The 18065-nt window shown below is 39.2% G+C and overlaps 2 protein-coding genes across 9 annotated transcripts in view; one reads left to right on the top strand and one right to left on the bottom strand.

Annotated features, from left to right (window-relative positions):
* Positions 1-11517, bottom strand: part of Ask1 (apoptotic signal-regulating kinase 1) — a 196408-nt gene extending 184891 nt beyond the window's left edge. For 7 of the 8 annotated variants that reach the window (XM_068366648.1, XM_068366646.1, XM_068366641.1 and 4 more), the window contains exons 1-3: positions 11390-11517; positions 8794-8994; positions 3044-3238 (exon numbers count right to left, since the gene is read on the bottom strand). In XM_068366648.1, the coding sequence (XP_068222749.1) occupies positions 3044-3238; positions 8794-8985 (387 nt within the window). In that variant the 5' untranslated portion in view covers positions 8986-8994; positions 11390-11517. Of the gene's footprint in view, positions 1-3043; positions 3239-8793; positions 8995-11176; positions 11302-11389 lie in introns of those variants that run through there. The other variant, XM_068366642.1, reaches the window with a different exon arrangement.
* Positions 11518-13606: 2089 nt separating this feature from the next.
* hgo (homogentisate 1,2-dioxygenase) overlaps positions 13607-18065 on the top strand; it is a 52128-nt gene continuing 47669 nt past the window's right edge. Inside the window, exon 1 of the mRNA XM_068366832.1 lies at positions 13607-13762. Coding sequence (XP_068222933.1) covers positions 13742-13762 — 21 coding nt within the window. The 5' untranslated portion in view covers positions 13607-13741. The remainder of the gene's footprint in view (positions 13763-18065) is intronic.

The raw sequence follows: 18065 nt of genomic DNA, 5'->3' as shown, positions 1-18065 counted from the left end.
TATCAACAAATTTGAAGAAACCAAAGATAAAGAAAATTCCTCGGAGTAATATTTTCACACTCAAATTAGCATTATTCACAGCAATTAATATTTAATTCAATGCAGTATTTTTCGGGAAAAATTAAAAAAAGAAAAATTAATTCTTTTCATTTTTATTCATAAAAGAATTCATTTTTGTCCGATTCCAATAAAATTCATACAGTCACCAGAGTAATAAAATTAACATTTGTTAAAATTATGGATATCCAATATTCAAATATTTATCGATATTGGCTTTAATGGTGGACGATCCCCTTTTAAAAGATTCTGGTTTTCATAGTTAGGAAAAATACATATACTTTTTAAAAATTTGTGATTTGTTCCTATGCAGTACAAATAATAACCCTCGTCATTTAATATGACTAGGCTGCCTAACTTTGTTCCAATCACACCAACTAAGACGTTTTCCCCAACAAAGAGTATACGTTTAGCTCATTCGCTTAGTGTCTGAACCTAATGAAGGAGCAGAGGGTGGCACCGAAGTGGAAGTTCCACTTGAACAGACTACTCCTGTACGCCGTTCTACTAGAATGGTCAAGCCTCCTATCGGCTTGATTTATAGGAGGAAGGGGTGTAATGGAGGAGTACTTACATATATGTGTATATCTTATTACTAAGAAGTTTTTCAGTTGCAGTTCTATTATTGAGAAACAATACTACTATTTCTAGTTATAAGCTATTTTCTATTGGTGGAGAGTCCTAGTTTGGCGGGCAATCTGCTGGTGGCTGTTGTCAGGGTTGCAAGCAACAGCATGCACAGAGATAACGATTGTGTTGTGTGATGGCCGTTTCATCTATTCCTATCTTATAAACTTATCCAATTCACACTTGAAATTATCCTTCCCTACCCAGTGCCATGTCTCGTTGTTACACGAGTGCTACTATAAGATACAAGTAAGCTGTGAGATATTGTTCTGTGTCTCGTATGGACCACATGTTGGTTCCTACGCTGTTATACTGTAATATGTCAGCATTAGTGCTAGAGTTCTAATTATCAAATGTTCGGTTGTTGTTATTACCAGCAGTCTAGTTTACCTAACCTATGAGCTGGCGAAAAGATCACTGGGGCATTGGAATGCGCTGGCGAATAAGCAAGTGCTGAGGAACCGAAGGACACTGACGCGCTGGTGTGCTGGAAAGAGTTGAAGAGCTGGAGAGCACTGATGAGACGCTGGTGTACTGTAGGGTTCTGGCAAGCGTTGGCGCACAATTAAACGCTTAGAAGGTGTAGCACGAACAGGCAGACGATGAATCGGTGACAGGAACGGTGAAGGAAGGTCAGCAGGTCGGCGTGAAGGTTGAACTGGAACCAGAATGTGCGCTTTGGAAAGGCGAACATCCACCAACAGGGATTGTGAACGATTCACAGAAGAGTCCAGGACTGAAGTCCGAGGACTAACCGCAGCGTCATCAGGGTAAAGTCCAGAAATGGGCAAAGGTCGAGGGCCGGAAGACGACTGAAGCGGAGGCTCCTCTGCGGGAGACAGCTGCGAGGATGAGGCTGAAGAGTAGCCTTTTCACTAATGGTGAAGGGCCACCTCTAAGGCAAAGAGGAGAGTGAGCTCTGCATCAAAGATGCCCTCTGGGGGGCGGTGGATCAGCAAGCTGCCCTTTAGAAGCAGCAGTCCTCCGCAGAGGAGTCTCTATGAGTGAACTCCCCCGAGGAGGAGAAACACTCACAGGAGAGACCGAAGAAAGACAAGTTCCCCCCTCAAAAGATGAGCTGGAACGGGGGAAGAGAGTTGGCAGCAAGAGTTGAAGAGTCTATAGGTGCAAGGGCGTCGGCAGCGGCCACATTAGATCCCTCAGATACTACCACGTCGACACACGACAGAGTCTCTACCTCTGAAGGCGACGACGGCTATACAATAGCACCACGCATGATAAGGCACAGCAAGGAGTCTTTGGAGGGCGGACCCGGAAGCCCCAAGGACGACCATGCCTATACAAAGGGAGACAGAGGCAAGGCCTCGATGGTCTCCTGGAAGAGACAGAACAAGCAGGAGCTTTAGAGGAAGGTCGGGAAGAAGAAGAGGAGGTCTTGGGTTTTACCCCTTTCGAAGAAACCTTCGAAGGAGAAATATCCCGCTTCTTCTTCTGCCGTCGCCCTAACTTTTCCCACTGGGAGGCAGACCACTCTCGACACTCACTACGCCTGTTACCACTATCACATCGTTGACTTCTGCAGGCGGGACAAAGGGTATGGCGATTGGTGTCCAAGGCTGACATGAAAAAGCACAAACAAAAGCATTAAATGGCTGTCCAAATAGACGAAGAATGAAGAACAGCAATAACTGTACACCAACCAAGCCAAAAGCAAAGTGAGCTAAATCACTGGTGTGTGAGCGGGAGCGGTAGCAAGCTACCCCCCCCCCTTTCCCCATTAACTAGCGGAATAAGTAGTTAACCTTCGCTAAATTCTAATGGCTCATCCTTTCAGCTTCGCTAAAAATAACCCCCCCTAATAAATAGCGTAGGTTTGTATTCAAGTTACGGAACAAAAAGATTTTTTCAGTCCTAGACCTTATAAAAAAACATGTACAATTCACCCAGCCTGAAATTCAAACTGCAGCACCTACCATAATCCTCAAATGTTGACAACTAGGACATATTAATGGAAAAATAAATGTGCAGTAATTTTCTAAATAACCCCTACCACAAAACATTCACAGAAAAATAGTTGTAAATATGAATTCCAGCACTAGAAACATTTAAAATTATCATAGTAACTGTAATCTAAGGAAGTGACACTCACAAAGTAACTGCTGTTGGTCCCACATAAGTGTACAAACACAACATGACAGGTAAACCTTTACATGACAGGTATAACTTTATTAGACATAATGCAACACAGAACAGCAGTACATCAATTATAGGCTGAGTAAGAAAATGATAGCTCTATCTGGTAAATGGTAAATGAGTGTGTGTCAATGGAAAAAAACACCAAATCTTTAAATTTATAGCAATTTTTTCCTGAAGAAAATACATATTTGTTTATAGTTACCTTTAAAGGCATTGTGACTTCTGAATCATAGTCATTATAAAGGAGAATATTTTCTTTCATGTCAAAGCTCTCACGAACACCCAGGTGATAAAACAGGGTGCGCTGCTGGAGAACAATGGAAAGGTCAACAACAGCAACGTCGGCATTGTAGAATTGGTCGAGAACATTCGTTTCACCAAAATCCAGCTTTTCAAACTGTGAAAAAATAAAACAAACGTTAATATGAAAATTCACTTATATGCCATTACCAGCATCACAAAAAAATTCAAAAATGCTAAATAGTACACTATTTCGTTTCATAATGAAATAAATCAGCCGAATACCATAAAGATATCAAAACATCCCAAACCTTTAAAAGTAATTTGTATTTTCCTTAACTGCACTCAATCTTCCTCATTCCTGTTTTCCTGAGGCTAAACTAACTAGTTTAGCTTTTTGATCCTGAGAAATGAAACCACTCTTGATGGACGTTGATACTTATGGAGATGTAGACCCAAATGGGTATTTTTCCTTTTTGTTATAAAGATTGCAGATTTCTTAGCTCTTACGTTGTCTGTTATTGTTTGCAAATTAACAAGAGGAGGATCTTTTTGCACTTGTTAGAGAATTGATCATGTTACTCTATTAGATAAATGTGTTTGGGGTTGCTCTGGCCATGCTGATTATCACCCATTTCTAATAGTCCCATATTATCTAGTCTTAGAACGTATTTTAGCAAGACATCTAAATAGGTATGAAGAAGATAATAATCTGTTCCCTAGTCTGTAATTTGGCTTTTGCAAAGGCTTTAGAGTATTAGATGCCAGTCTTACAATTTCTAGTGCTACACAAATATCACTTAAAAATAAAAAGGAAGTTTGTATGATTGGCCTTGATTTTAGTGCTGCCTTTCACTGTGAGACCCTAGTTTTCAAACTCAAACAGTTGGGAATAGGTGGATCTTTTCTTACCATCATTATTAAATGGCTAAGTAATAGATTGCAAAGAGTAGTTGATGGGCACCATAATGAGAATAGAAATGTAATATATGGTATTTCTCTGGGTAGTGTGCTAGACCCACTACTTGTCATACTATAAGGGCTTAAAGATTTGAGCCACGGTAAAGAGCAGATAGCATAGCAGATAGGCACATTTACGTCAGTGTTGAAGACGGATGCTCAATGACTTTGCTTTACCCTTTGTGCAGAGGACACTACTGCAAGAAGGCGTCTCCATGCGACGATTGTAGGGACTGGTCATCTTCGCAATGGGAGTGGCATGGGAGGAGGAGGAAGAAGTCCAAAATGGATTCTTCACCTTAAGGGTCTTCCTCAAAGTCGAAGAAATCACAACAACTTCCTCAATCTAATGGTACCCTTCGTTCTGCCTACCTGGCAGTCGATTGAGTGCTGTACTAACGATGGTCGTTTACCTCTCGGGCATACCTCAGGTCAGGAAGTTCTTCCCGTCTCCCCTAGGAAGGCGGCAAAACTTTATTCCCCTGGGAAGGCCATGACTTTCGGGCTCCCAGTTGAAGGTCAGGTTCTCAGAGGGGTTGGTTTGTTAACAGCAAGGCAGTATTGTACTTGGCTTTGGCACTGCCTCCTCTAGAGCCAACAGATGGAAGTCAGTGGATATACAGGGTAGCATTCTGGCAAGAGTTGCCCCAGCACACTCACCCTTTGGAGTGGGCAAGGTTAGCACGAGTACAGGCTTGCACGTACTCCCAGGGATAGAGCTCAGGCGAGTGTTTCCCTTACGCACTCACCACTCGGTGAGTTCGCGTCAGCACGAAGACACACGGCCCTCGCAAGAGAGAGAGGCTGTCCTCGCCTGGGAGTACATCACCCAAGGTAACTCAGAAGCGCCAGCGCAATTTATTGCCTACGCAAACTAGCCCTTCAGAGTTCGTGGATGATCCCATTGGTAATTATACGGCAGACAGATGGTTTGCTGAGAGCGTGCCTCACAAGACTTGCCATGTCTCCATGGGCCTGTGTGCGCTCGCCAGGTGCAATCACCATCGCACTCACCTGGCTGGATTGAGAGCACTGCTCGCCACCTGCTCGTGCACCAGGCTCACCCATTTGTGCCTCGAGAGCACTTTCAACCCTCCCCCCCTTAATAAAGCAGCCTTTACCTGCTTAAAAGGAGCATGCAAAACAGCCACGCACTCACATGCCCTCTCCTTTTTGTATCATGCTAGCCTACAATTGGTAGAGATTATCTCACCAAAGGGGGTAACCGTACACTGCACCCTTATGGCGCAGCCTACTCACAAGCCTACAGAAGTCTTAAAGGATTCGCTGTGTTTGTGGGATATCTTCAAAGCAGCCTCTGCTAGCATGCCTGCTTTGAAGGATCCGATGATGCTCTCTAACCCTTTAAAGACTTTAGCAGGTCCTGGGGAGGTTTCTATGTTGTCCCAAGCATCTGAGATTCCCTCTGATCTTAGGCTTTGTTGCACTGAAGGGAATAAGGTTGCTCCTGCTAGCAGGGGTGCACCCATTCCCCTTTGGAAGCCAGTTCAACCAGCTTCAACAAACAAACACTCCTGTGGAGTACATTTCTAGAGTTCAATATCATCTGGAAACTCAAAAGTTCTAGATGAAAGGTTCTGACCTTGAGCCCTTCTGAGAAAACTTGGGGTTTTATCCTGTTAAGCTGAAACCAAAGCACTGCACGAAAAGGAAGGACACTCCGCTTCCGGGGGACGCCTTTCACCTCATGACCAAGGACATCGAGATCTCAAAGGGAAGTCTCATTTACCAAGTCCCACAAGCTTTCGAGAGGGCCACTTACTCGGAAGCCTTACAACTGGAGTCCATCCCAGTTCAAGCACCTGTTAAGTCTCTCGAGACTAAGGGCCAGAAGAGGATGCCAACATCTTTGCCTCCTTCACTAGTAAAGCTCGAGACGCAAACATGCTTCCCGGCTTTTGGAAGACCCTAATCTTCAGAAGTGGGTTCAACACGCTGCAGCCTCTCTCTTAACTTATTAGGCAGGAGTCAACCCTCCTAGATCTCATTCCCAAAAGCATGACAATGACCAATCTCAAAACTCAACCAGGATAGGGTTGTGGAGATAGATGACGACTACGAAACAGACAATAGACAGTTCGCAACGTCCAGATCGTATTTGCTGATGGTAGTACTGTCAGAAAAACCTCCTGAAGAGAAAGGGACCAAGGGTTCCCTGAGGAGTCTAGATTGATAGTTGATGCGGTGGGTCCGCCTTCGAAGATGGAATCTTCGGGATCTGGAACCCTTCTGTGAAGCCTCTTCCCTCTTTTCCCGGCGGGCGGGCTGTAATGCACTTGTGGAGAGGGGAATGGGGCAGTGATGACCTGTCAAAAAGTTTTCCCTTTCGTTCTTTTTGCTTCTCGCACGAGTGCGCAGGAGCGCGCTGGAGCGCTGGCGCGCAGGAGTACTGGCGAGCCGGAGAGCGCTGGCGAGCATGTGAGCGTGGGCGCGCAGGCGAGTGCTGGTGCACAGGGGAGCGCAGGCGCACAGGCGAAAAAGAGCACACAGGCGAGCAAGAGCGCACAGCCGAGCGCGGGCGCACAGGCAAGCGGTGGCAAGCACTGACAAGCTGGAGAGTGCTGGCGCACAGGAGTGTGTTTGCAAGAGCAGGAGAGTTGTCGCGCTGGTGAGAGCAGGTGCTGAGAAGGGTGAAAACTTGCTGGAGAGTGCTGGCGATCAGGAGACTGCTGGGGCATTGGAGAGTGCTGGCGTGCTGGAGAGCGCTGACGAGCTGTTGATGAGCGCTGGCGTGCTGGAGAGCACTGACGAGCTGTTGATGAGCGCTGGCACGTAGGAGAGCGCAGGCGCCCAGCCGAAGGTCTGGAACGCTGAAAAGGAAGGAGCGTTCTCGAGGGCGAGGGATGTTTAGCAACATCACATGACAGGAATGGTGAAGGCAAGTCTGGAACAGGGATGTGCCCTTTGGAAGGGCGAACTTCCACCGTGGGGTATCGCATTCACAGAAAAGTTCAAAACCGAAGTCTGAGGACTAGCGGCAGCGTTTTCAGAAGAAGGTCCAGGAACGGCGAAGGTTGAGGGCCAGAAGACGATGGAAGAGGAGGTTCCTCTGCGGGGGAAGGTTGCATTGCTCAAGAGCCATAGAGGTGTCTCTTCACCAGAGGTCAAGGCGTATTTCTAAGGAGAAGGGATAACGCCCTCGAGGGCGGATGGATTAGCAAGCTGACCTTCAGCAGTAGCAATCCTCCAAAGAAAAATCTCTATGAGTGGACCCTCTCACGAATAAGAGGGGTTATCACTTCGCAGGAGAGACTTGCCTAAGACTATGACCCGCCCCCGAAGAAAGAGACTCAGCAAAGGAGGAGCATAATCTAGGCGAAGACAGCAACAGCAGTTGGAGTCGATGATGTGATGAAGATGATGCAGGGAAGTTCTCCCTCGGGAGAGAGAATCAACCCAACACCTGGGGAGGAAAACTCTCCCTTGGAAAGGAAAGTAGCCCTACCCTTGAAGGGGAACCTCCTAGCAGTGCTCTAAGATGATCTGCCATGAGCGTTGCCTGAGGAAGTGTAGCCGGAGCTAGTTCCTCGAAGATGGAGTGCTTATCAGGATCTGCCACGGGCAAACTTCTAAGGAGAACTGTTTTTTATCAGCATTGACTTAGGCTAGCTGACAATACTAGCCGGCAGCCATGCCTGATATATTTTCACTTATGCACCATCCCCTTCTATCACCTAACCTTTCTGGTTTGGTGAGACTGTCATCCTCCCATACTGTCGAGTTGTCACGGCGGGGAGCTGCAGTCTTGAAGGTCCCTCTGGGAATTGAATAGTGTTTTCAGTTGTTCTAGGGTGACTGTTTTCACTTTTCACTTAGCCTATATGTGTGGCGAGGTGGCACAGGTCTTGGGAACTTGTTCCCTGTGTCTCCTTAGGTTTACCAATTGGAACGGTTTACCTCCTGTTCTAAAATGCTGACAAGTAGCCCCCTTGTGTCGCACTAACCATTCTTAGGCTTCCTTCTTGGTCTTTGGTAGGCTATGCCTAGTTGTGAGGACTTGTCCTCTGTGCCGCATCACTGCAGACCCCTTAGAATACTATTCCTGGTCTAATGTTGCAATTGGGCCTTCCTATCATGCTGTCACACCAATTTCTGATTCTCCCATCACCACCCCATTTTCCCTTACTCTTGTGCCTGTTAGTGTGCCTACTTCCTGTGGAACTTTGTTCCCATCCCTGTCAAGTCCCATGGCGGCTGAAACACACTTCGTCTCCATCCATGGACAAGATACATTGTAGGCTATCTTTCTTGGCCCTAGGTAGGCGAGACTTTCTCCTTTCATGGAGTAACTCTCTCTGCCGCTTTAAGAGACCACCTTTGAGTGTTTTCTCTCCCCCTTCCATTTCCTAATTAGGCCATAACCTGACTGTCATGTATCTATCTATCTATCTATATGAAAATGTAAGTTAAAAGACAAAAATTAATGGCAATCCAAAAATAGGCGAGGATGAAGAGCAGTAACAACCAGTCTCCATCCGAGCCAAAAGTAGTGACCTAAATCACAGGTGTGTGAATAGGAGTGGTAAGAAGGTATCCCATCAACACCCCGTAACTGCTGGGATGGGCAGTTAACCCTCGCGAAAATTTTAATATCTCGTCCTTTCAGTTTCACCGAAAGTAATATCCCTAATATATAGCGTAGTTTTGTATTGCAGTTAAGGAACAAGGACCTTATAAAGACAACATAGGCCATCATTCAGTTAATAAAACCTTATATGTTGATATTCTCACCTGGATATGGAAACAATTGGCATTGACGGCTAGGCAGCTGGCTCTGACCTCATCCCAGGCTTTTCTTCGCTGGTACTGGCGTTCTGTGTGACTAAGATCCAACACACATACAACGTCCATACGAGCACGAACGCCTGCCAAAATGACTGACTGACCAGAGTGGTCGCTCTTGCTGCCTAAACTGTCTGTCATCGTGGATACCTGTCAGTTGAATTGCAAGTTATGAATAAAAATTAGTGAAAGGAATCAAATCACAAAATTCAAAATAAATGTAGAGAGAATATTTCAAAAGTAAAACAGAAAATAATCACACAAACCAAAATTTTGACTTACAAATATTTTGTATTGAGAGCCTATTATAAAAAGTTTCAACTTATTGCGCTGGTAAATACCCATTCCTTTCACCCTTTCACTGCGGAGAACTAATTTAGTTTACTCAGATTCATAACCTTTCACTGCGGAGAACGACTTTACTCCACACCGCGTAAGAAATTTTAAGCTTAGCGTCTTTTGTCGATGATTTATCTGGCTTCTACATGCTGCCATCTGTTGCCGATTTTATGAACTACCCACTCTCTGAAGCTTTCGTCTTTCTTCTCCCATTTACTCTATGATTTTGGTAATTTTTTTTTTTATTTTTACGTTGTGTCAATATGAAATTATGATATACTGTATATGCATGTTTTTTCAATATAAATCAATATTATTCATAGAGTTATCGTAATATCATGCTTTCCAAAGTTCGTTTAGCGTAAGTAAAAGTTTGTTTACATTAGAGCTCAACAGTTGCCATGACAACTACACAAATAAAAACGTATTTCATAGTACTGGATGTTCAAAATGTGACAGATAATGGTGTTTTCAGAAATCAATATAGAAATTAACTAAATTAAATGAATAATAGTCAAATAACAAACACATTCACGAGAAAAGAAGTTTCGTGTCTTATATCCGAAGCTTTGTTTACATTTGTCAGCTGACGTTCAGTCTGTTAGTTGCCTATCGGTCCCTTTATATTTTAACAGCATAATTTAGTGATACAAGTTGTTAATAAAGATATAATTTGTTAATAAAGGCTTGTTTCACAGTATCATAAATTTCATATATAGTTGTATATTATGGTATTATTATACTATTAGCAAAACATTCAATATGGCTCTGTTTTTAGCAGTCAGCTGACTTTGTCCTTTTAATTTTTCCCTTTAACTCTGGGTTGAAGAATCATTTTTATTTCTTTTCTTTTATATGTGTGATATGGCCTCTACTTCTCGCCAAGTATCTTTAAAAGAAACAGTAGTTACATATAAAGTGAAACTTCATTACAAAAAAAGTGACAGAAATAGACAATCCATGTGTAATACAATAAGTTTCATTAAATTTTGGGCATTTTGAATTTTAGGTGAAAATGTGCACATAGCTGTGCAACATCCTATTTGAATATCCGCAGCGAAAGGGTTAATTAATGATTACAAAAAGTCAAGCACTGTACTGTACTAGTTTTCCACTCTTTTTCAGATTTTGTTACATATAGTTTTGTTGAAAAAATCATTTAAATAAAAGAAGTTCTCAATAGTGAAGTGGTTGGGAACTAATGATTTATACTGTCAGAGTAAATAACTTCGAAGTTTATGACAATTCTGTTCATTCTAGCTCTTTATATAATTCTGACAAATCTTATACCAATTTACATAAAAATATACTTGTTAACCAAATAACTATATCTGAGGGCCATCTCCGTAAGAATCGAGTTTGACTCATTGGGCTAATTTCTTTTTAATAAATAAAATAAAAGCTACATCTGGGAAAATCCTATTGTAGAACTACCCCATCTCGATTAAAGTAATGGAGGGCCTAGTTGATCATCTAAGGGTCAGTTCAGTCAAGGCAACCTAATTTAGGTTAGTTTTCAAAGATAACTTAATTGAATACAGTACAACCATTTCAACACATTGTCGTTACTTTTCCCTTCCACATTACAAATAAAACAGTTCCCCACAAGAAAATGTTCTCATTACCCTCAGATGTAGAAGAAGATATGGTTAAATACTTATTTGTAAATGAAAAGTGTGGTAGGTAAATATTCGACATAATCATATTAAACTACCATGTAAAGTATGGGTTATTTCCACAGTTTTTGAATGAATAAATGCATTATAAATATTTCACACTCGATATATCTTACTACACAAGAATTAGCCGAAGCTATCCCAAGTGTAAGGTCAATTTAGGTAAAAGTCAGGGCTAGGATATGATACATTTCAGGTGACGTTGGCATCGGTGCTAAGTCCTGTTACCTTACTTTGGGAACCTTTCACTCCTAAAATAAAACGCAGATAATTTATCACATTTTACCGAGGCACTGTCAAAATAACCAAAACACTACCTGGGACTCAGTTAGAGTCTGATTTTCAACTGTTTTAGCAGGTTAAATGCAGCATAACCTGGAATTAATTTCATAGCAAGGTTAAAGTCAGACTGGACTGGATTTCAAGACACTTCGCCTTACACTTTTAGCCATTTCCATAGCTTATCCCCACATGTCACATGATCAATTTTATCAAACCAACACTTCCAGAGCACATGAAAATACACAGACCTTCTCATCTCGGTAGAAAAGACATGAAGTTTAAATCAGATGCTGATTCAAGGCTACTTGCGCCTCCTTCCTCGTACAGACGAAGTGGACGAAAACAATGGGGAGCGGCTATTAATTCAAAGAACGGCGGGACCCAAGGAGCTAAACAATCTTTCAATTTATCCCCCATAAAAACATCTAGGTTTCTGTTTGAAATAGAAAATAAGAGAGAATTGTGCATTCTAGCAAAATTTGTAAAAATAATAATGGAACAGTTTTAGTTATATATTAATTTTTGATCTAGTCAATATGGGCTCATGTCCCCATTATACATGGCATATATGGGTATACTGATATATGTACAGTATTGTGTGGATATGTGAATAGAAGCATTTTTCTTTCTTTTTACTGATATCTTGTACTATTATTGTAAGTCAAATTATAATTTTGTATATGTTGTAATGTACTCTCATACCCTGAGAGGGGTCGCTAGAGTTAATAAAAATCCTTAAATCCTACTTGTCTATCGTTACACATTACTTTTTGAGAATATATTAGACATACATTTGGAATACTTAAAACTTTAGAACGGTAATTTTTGTAACATTTTGACCTGATTCTTAATATTTTCATAGAAATACACTTAAAACTATTCTTTGGCTTTGCAAGGACTCATGTCCTCGACCATAGAGTACTAAGTATTAACTACACTGTATATCTTCAGGTTTTAAGAGTATTTTGAGAGAAATATAAAAATTTGATACACGGGAAAGGGATCTTACTTATTCTCAATGTTGATAAAGGCAATTTCTCTTAAGTCTTAATTGTAACGTATTTTATATTAATCTCATTATTTTATTTATTCCTTCTGAGTGCTCATGTCTGGGCACAAGAAGTTCGTCCCAATAGACAATGAATCAGGAACTATTCAAAATTTATTCTTGTTACCGTAAATATAGGGCAACAAAGATCTTTCATCAATGATAAAAATTTTCTATAACATTAGAATATATTATTTTCTAGTTCTCTTTTAGTTTAACTTACTCTAGTTTGTGCACTGCATATCAAACAAATATTTGATGACTAGGCCTATTGCTTACTGTTTTAGTTGCATAAGATATGAGATCTATATTGATTTATTTGTTGAGTTAAATTGCTCATAAAACTTCCTATTTAAAAGGCTACTTTTTGTACCCTTTAATCTAAACCTTTTCATTTTACACAGTAGCTGAATAGGAATTTTACTGTACAGGGCAAATTGTTCATAAAAGCAATTTTACAAATGTAGGCATGTGAGCAAGGCCACGACTCTCATCTTGCATGTGGGCTAGGCAAGTTCAAGTAAATATACAATGTTATTAACACACACACACACACATACACACACACACACACTATATATATATATATATATATATATATATATATATATATATATATATATATATATATATATATATATTGTGTGTGTGTGTGTGTGTAGTTCACTTTCATGTTACCAAGGAAAGTTCTAAAACCCATGTGAATTCAACTTACATTCTCCTTTCTTATAAAAAATTTGATCTCAAGATACGATGCAAAAAGAAAATATTATCTAAATATCTTTGTAAAAATTGAACTATATATCTACTTCACTTTCGTGTTTCATGACAAATCTATATGCCATTAAAGTCCAAGAATTTATTCTGTAATTCTTCTCAAACCTATTGTTCTTTACATTACGCTGTTAATTTTACTTCTGTACAAACTTTAAGTTTGTTGGCATGAAGATATTCATGAAAATAACTGCAACTTTATGGTTTAAATCATTAGATCTATTATTGGTAATAAAGGTACCTGGAATTTCTTCAGCTGAGTTTATAGGTCGATTGAATATTATGAAACATTTGATATCGCATTATTGCAACGACGCACCTAGTGAGCAATCTATACCATGCAGTCTTTATCGAAATAATAGTGCTAGCGTGTGTGCTAAATTTCTATACATACATACAGATAGATAAATAGATAGATAGATCATACACTAATACATACATGTACCTTCAGAGTAAATTTTCACACTCGTATATGCCAAATTTAAGTATATACCACCTCATGTTTTTTGAAGGAGAGTGCTGAAAATTCAAATGACGTGTGAATTCTATGCGATGCCGAAATCAGCAATACCTGCGAAAAGTTCGTTTTTGGCGCTCCACCCTCTTCGCTAAAACTAGCCGCTCCCCAAGAATGTCTTAACAGACTTCCCATTTTCTATGACAGGAGGCCATCGAGTAGAACTGGCGTATTCGAGACGAACCCACTACCTATTTACCTGCAGACGATTGGAGAAGCGTCTAGAGGTGTGGGTGTCTTCCCGGTAATACGACTGCCAAGATGTCTGAAGACGGATTGAAGGTAAGAATTCGCGAATGTGTGATAAGTATCCAAGTAATTTCATAGTATTATATTTGTCCGTATTGATGCAGTATTTTGTTAGTTTATTTCAACCCCATTATTATACGGTTGGCTCAGAGTTGGGTGGGATAGAATACCTACACGGGTTCAGAGGTTTTACTTCTTAATATTACTTGTAGAGGAGTTATATATATATATATATATATATATATATATATATATATATATATATATATATATATATATATATAAATGTATAAATATATATTTATATAAATATATATATATATATATATATATATATAAATGTATAAATATATATTTATATATATATATATATATATATATATATATATATATGTGTGTGTGTGTGTGTGTATATATATATATATATATATATATATATGTATATGTGTGTGTGTGTGTATATATATATATATATATATATATATATATATATATATATATATATATATATATATATATATATATATATATATAGGCTATTTGGAATCAGCTTAGTTGCTAACCGGGGCCTCCGTATTATATATATATATATATATATATATATATATATATATATATATATATATATGTATATATATATATATATATATATATATATATATATATATATATATATATATATATAACGGAGGCCCCGGATAACAACTAAGCTGATTCCACAATATATAGTGCAGAAAATAAGCTAATGTTCTTTACTTCAGTTAAAAAAAATACTCTGTGAGCGTTTAAGATTACAATGCTAACCTTATCCTGGACGAGTTAGTTACTCCTCACACGTCTCGGCCTCAGGCCCTTTCTCGAAATTGTTGGATTAACAGGTTATTAACAATTACATTTTACACACTAAAAAGAAAGCTTTAAATTTCTTAGGCGTGAAGTGATCCCCACACATCTCGCAACAGTATTTATGAAATTGTATGTTTAAGGCTCCTTAGGATTCGACATCTAAATTAAACATATCTCAATTTATTGAGACAGGTAGAACAGCGCAATTCGTTATTTTGGAAGTAGATTGTACACGTTACCGGTCAGGATAGTGGCTGTGGTCTTGGAGGTTTGTGGGTCTGCTGCCTCCCACATCAAAGTGGTAATAACTAGTTAACATGAAGTATCTGCTGTATAACCCTTATGAATAACTTTATTGATTTGTTATTGATTTTCTGCAGTCTATGGAATTTATTTATTCGAATACGCTTGTTAGGTTGTAGCCTATGCATTTGTAATTTATCAGTAAAGTGTAAAGGAGATTATTTTTGTTATATCCTTCAGAATATCTAGAACTGTTAGCTTAGGTACGGTGATTACTAAGAACTTCTCGAGACTAGTTATGGTGGATAATATGATCTACAAATTGGTCATTAACGTTCGATTTGTCTTCTACATGTCGACTCATTAACTTGAATTAGGATTTTTTACGAATCAGTTCAAACGTGTTAGTCAGTTTCTGTAAGCTATGGTCAAGAGTAGATTATTCATGTTGTAATTTGACTCTGAATGCTAGGCTACATAATTTGTTTTAAATAATTTTTTATTGCCGCGGAAAATCATGTATTAATTGAAGTTATTTGTTAATTATCTATTCTTTGCAAGTCATTGTGTAAATCCATCGAGCATTTCCATCTGCAGAAATGACACACATGCCATCACCCAAGTAGTGAAACTATGTATTAATAAATGCATTAAATAGTGGAGAAGCAAACATGGACATGTAGATTGTTTTGCGATAATCTCTCGAGTCTGGTGCAACAGCCGTTTTGTAGTCAACTTTCAGAGGAGATCAGGGAATAATTGTTTTGAGGTTTCGCCTACCTATCGATAATATATCTATAAATAAGCTCTAGTTTATATAAACTTTATTTGTTCTTAGTTTTGGAAAGAGAAAATTAAGTTGGACACACACTTAACTTTAGGGCGAAACTTTTTTTTTTTTTTTCATTTTATTGTTTTCTTAAGATCCTCGTAAAACTTTTTAATGTCCGCTCGGCAGTTCATGTCAGACAACGCAATTTGAATGTCAACTGTTGAACTCTAATAATGGTTGATTATATCCCTCATTGTTGTGATGCCCTCTCAAGGTTAAAGGAAAGAACACTGGTGCTGTTATGAAACTTCTTTTTATGTAGAGATAGTTACATGTCAACGAAGTTCTCTCCGTTGTGAAGGTTAGTCAGTGGAGAAGAATAACCACTTGCTATTATATTCTTAATCATTTGATTGATAAGTTAGTGACAAAGCACCAATGGAATAATTTTATTGACTGGGTGGCTACATCATACATTGATAGAAAGCGTGTCGCAAGCGTGGAGTTGGAAAAACATGTAGTTTTATGCGTTGAGTGCTGTATACTTAATAGGCTACCCCAGTTTACGAAACGCCTTTGCTCTGCGGATGCTCAATATAGGGTGATGCTGTAGACATGCCGAAATGGTTTATTTGTGTCATCGTTTATCGTAGTTTTATTTCTTCAGTGGCCATGAAAGCAAGAGATTCTTTCAATGAAGGAAGCCTCTCATCACTAAGATACGTGATCATGTTAATGTAAACGTAATATTTTTCCATTCCGCTCCACCTTTTGCTTGATGGAAATTATTTTATTTTAACGCCAATTTCATATTTAGTTTACAAAACTGAACAGGAATAATTTGCAAACCCTGGTTTCCTCTTCCCTCCCCCGGTTAATATCATTTTGTAATAATCCGTGGATGTGGAAACAAGTGTCGAACATTTTTCAAAAATAGTGGTGACCAATAGGTGAATTGAAGGGAATGTTTAGGGCAAAGTGTCTCGATATTAGCGAATATTCATTAAAAGGTCTGCAGTATCTGTATAAATTTTCAAGGACAACAAGACTCTCGCCACTTACAAAAGATTTCCTCAATTCAGGAATAACATATAGCTTAGACAATTGTTCTCTACAAGACAATTTTTGGATTGAGGGAATAATTTTATTTTCTTTCTTTAGTCAGATAGGTTGATTTCAGCATATATAAGTTTCCTCTCTGGGGTCACTAGCTCAGTTTCTGAAGTTCCAGCTGGACATTCAGGCGTTGGAACATTGACTGCTAATTTACGTTGCTTGCAGTTTTTCTTTTCTGTTTATTCTTGAATTGGTGACGATCAGGAAAAGTTTCAAATTGACTATGTTATCAGACTCGTAATATTGCCTGTTTAAAGTAGTTTGCTTAAAGTCTTCTGAGCACAAACGTTTAGGAGTATTGAGATAAGGAAAACTTTTTGCGTCTCATAGCAAAACCTTTTATTCTCTTAAGATTTAATCTAAAAAATCTGCTTAAGGCACATGAAATAAAATTATAGAACAATTATTCATACCAATGACTGTATTTACCACATGCCATTTTATGCCTGACAGATTGACATTTTCGGTAATGGTATGTCATTATTGACATAATTCCAGTTCTTTAGTAGGGTACCTAGGATACGGATGAAACGTAATGTATGAATTTCTAGTTAAATAATTGGGTACACCCATAATCATCACAGGAATTAGGCATCGCCGATGAAGATGAAATTAAATCAAACTTGACGCTAAAATTCTGATAGTGACTGACTCTCAAACATTTTAAACACTAATATTCCGGAAAGTTAAAACTGCTGAAATGGCCTTCCATTTCATTGGGCTGAGGGCATGTCCAAAGATGCATACGGTAACTGTTCCTGTTTAGGGACATCTAATAATAGTCCAGTCTGTATTTTTTATGTCTGCTTTTTTAGGTAGTAAGTTGGCCAGAGCACCAGCCACCCGTTTAGACATTACCGCTAGAGAGTTATTGGGACCTTTGACTGGCCAGACAGGACTACATGGGATCCCTATCTCTGGTTACGGCTCATTTTTCCTTTGCCTACACGTATACTGAATGGTCTGGCATATTCTTTCCACATTCTCCTCTGTCCTCATACACCTGATAACACAGATTACCAACCATTCTATTCGTTCAAGGGGTTAACGATTGCACTGTAATTGTTCATTGGGTACTTTCCTTTTGATAAGGGTAGAAAAGACACTTTTTAGCTATGGTCAGCAACTCTTCTAGGAGAAGGACACTCCAAAATCTAACCATTGTTCTCTAGTCTTGAGTAGTGCCATAGCCTCTGTACCGTGGCCTTCCACTGTCTTGGGTTAGAGTTCTCTTGCTTGAGGGTACACTCAAGCACCCTATTCCCTCTTCATAGTTCATCTATGACAGATCTATTTAAACGTTGTTACTGATCTTAAAATATTTTATATTGTTATTCATTATTTCTTATAGCCTACATA

This window comes from Palaemon carinicauda, chromosome 44 (genome assembly GCF_036898095.1).
Source record: "Palaemon carinicauda isolate YSFRI2023 chromosome 44, ASM3689809v2, whole genome shotgun sequence".
NCBI classification, from domain to species: Eukaryota; Metazoa; Arthropoda; class Malacostraca; order Decapoda; family Palaemonidae; genus Palaemon; species Palaemon carinicauda.
Note: the sequence above shows the minus strand (reverse complement) of the source record. Positions and strands in the feature narration are given on the sequence as shown.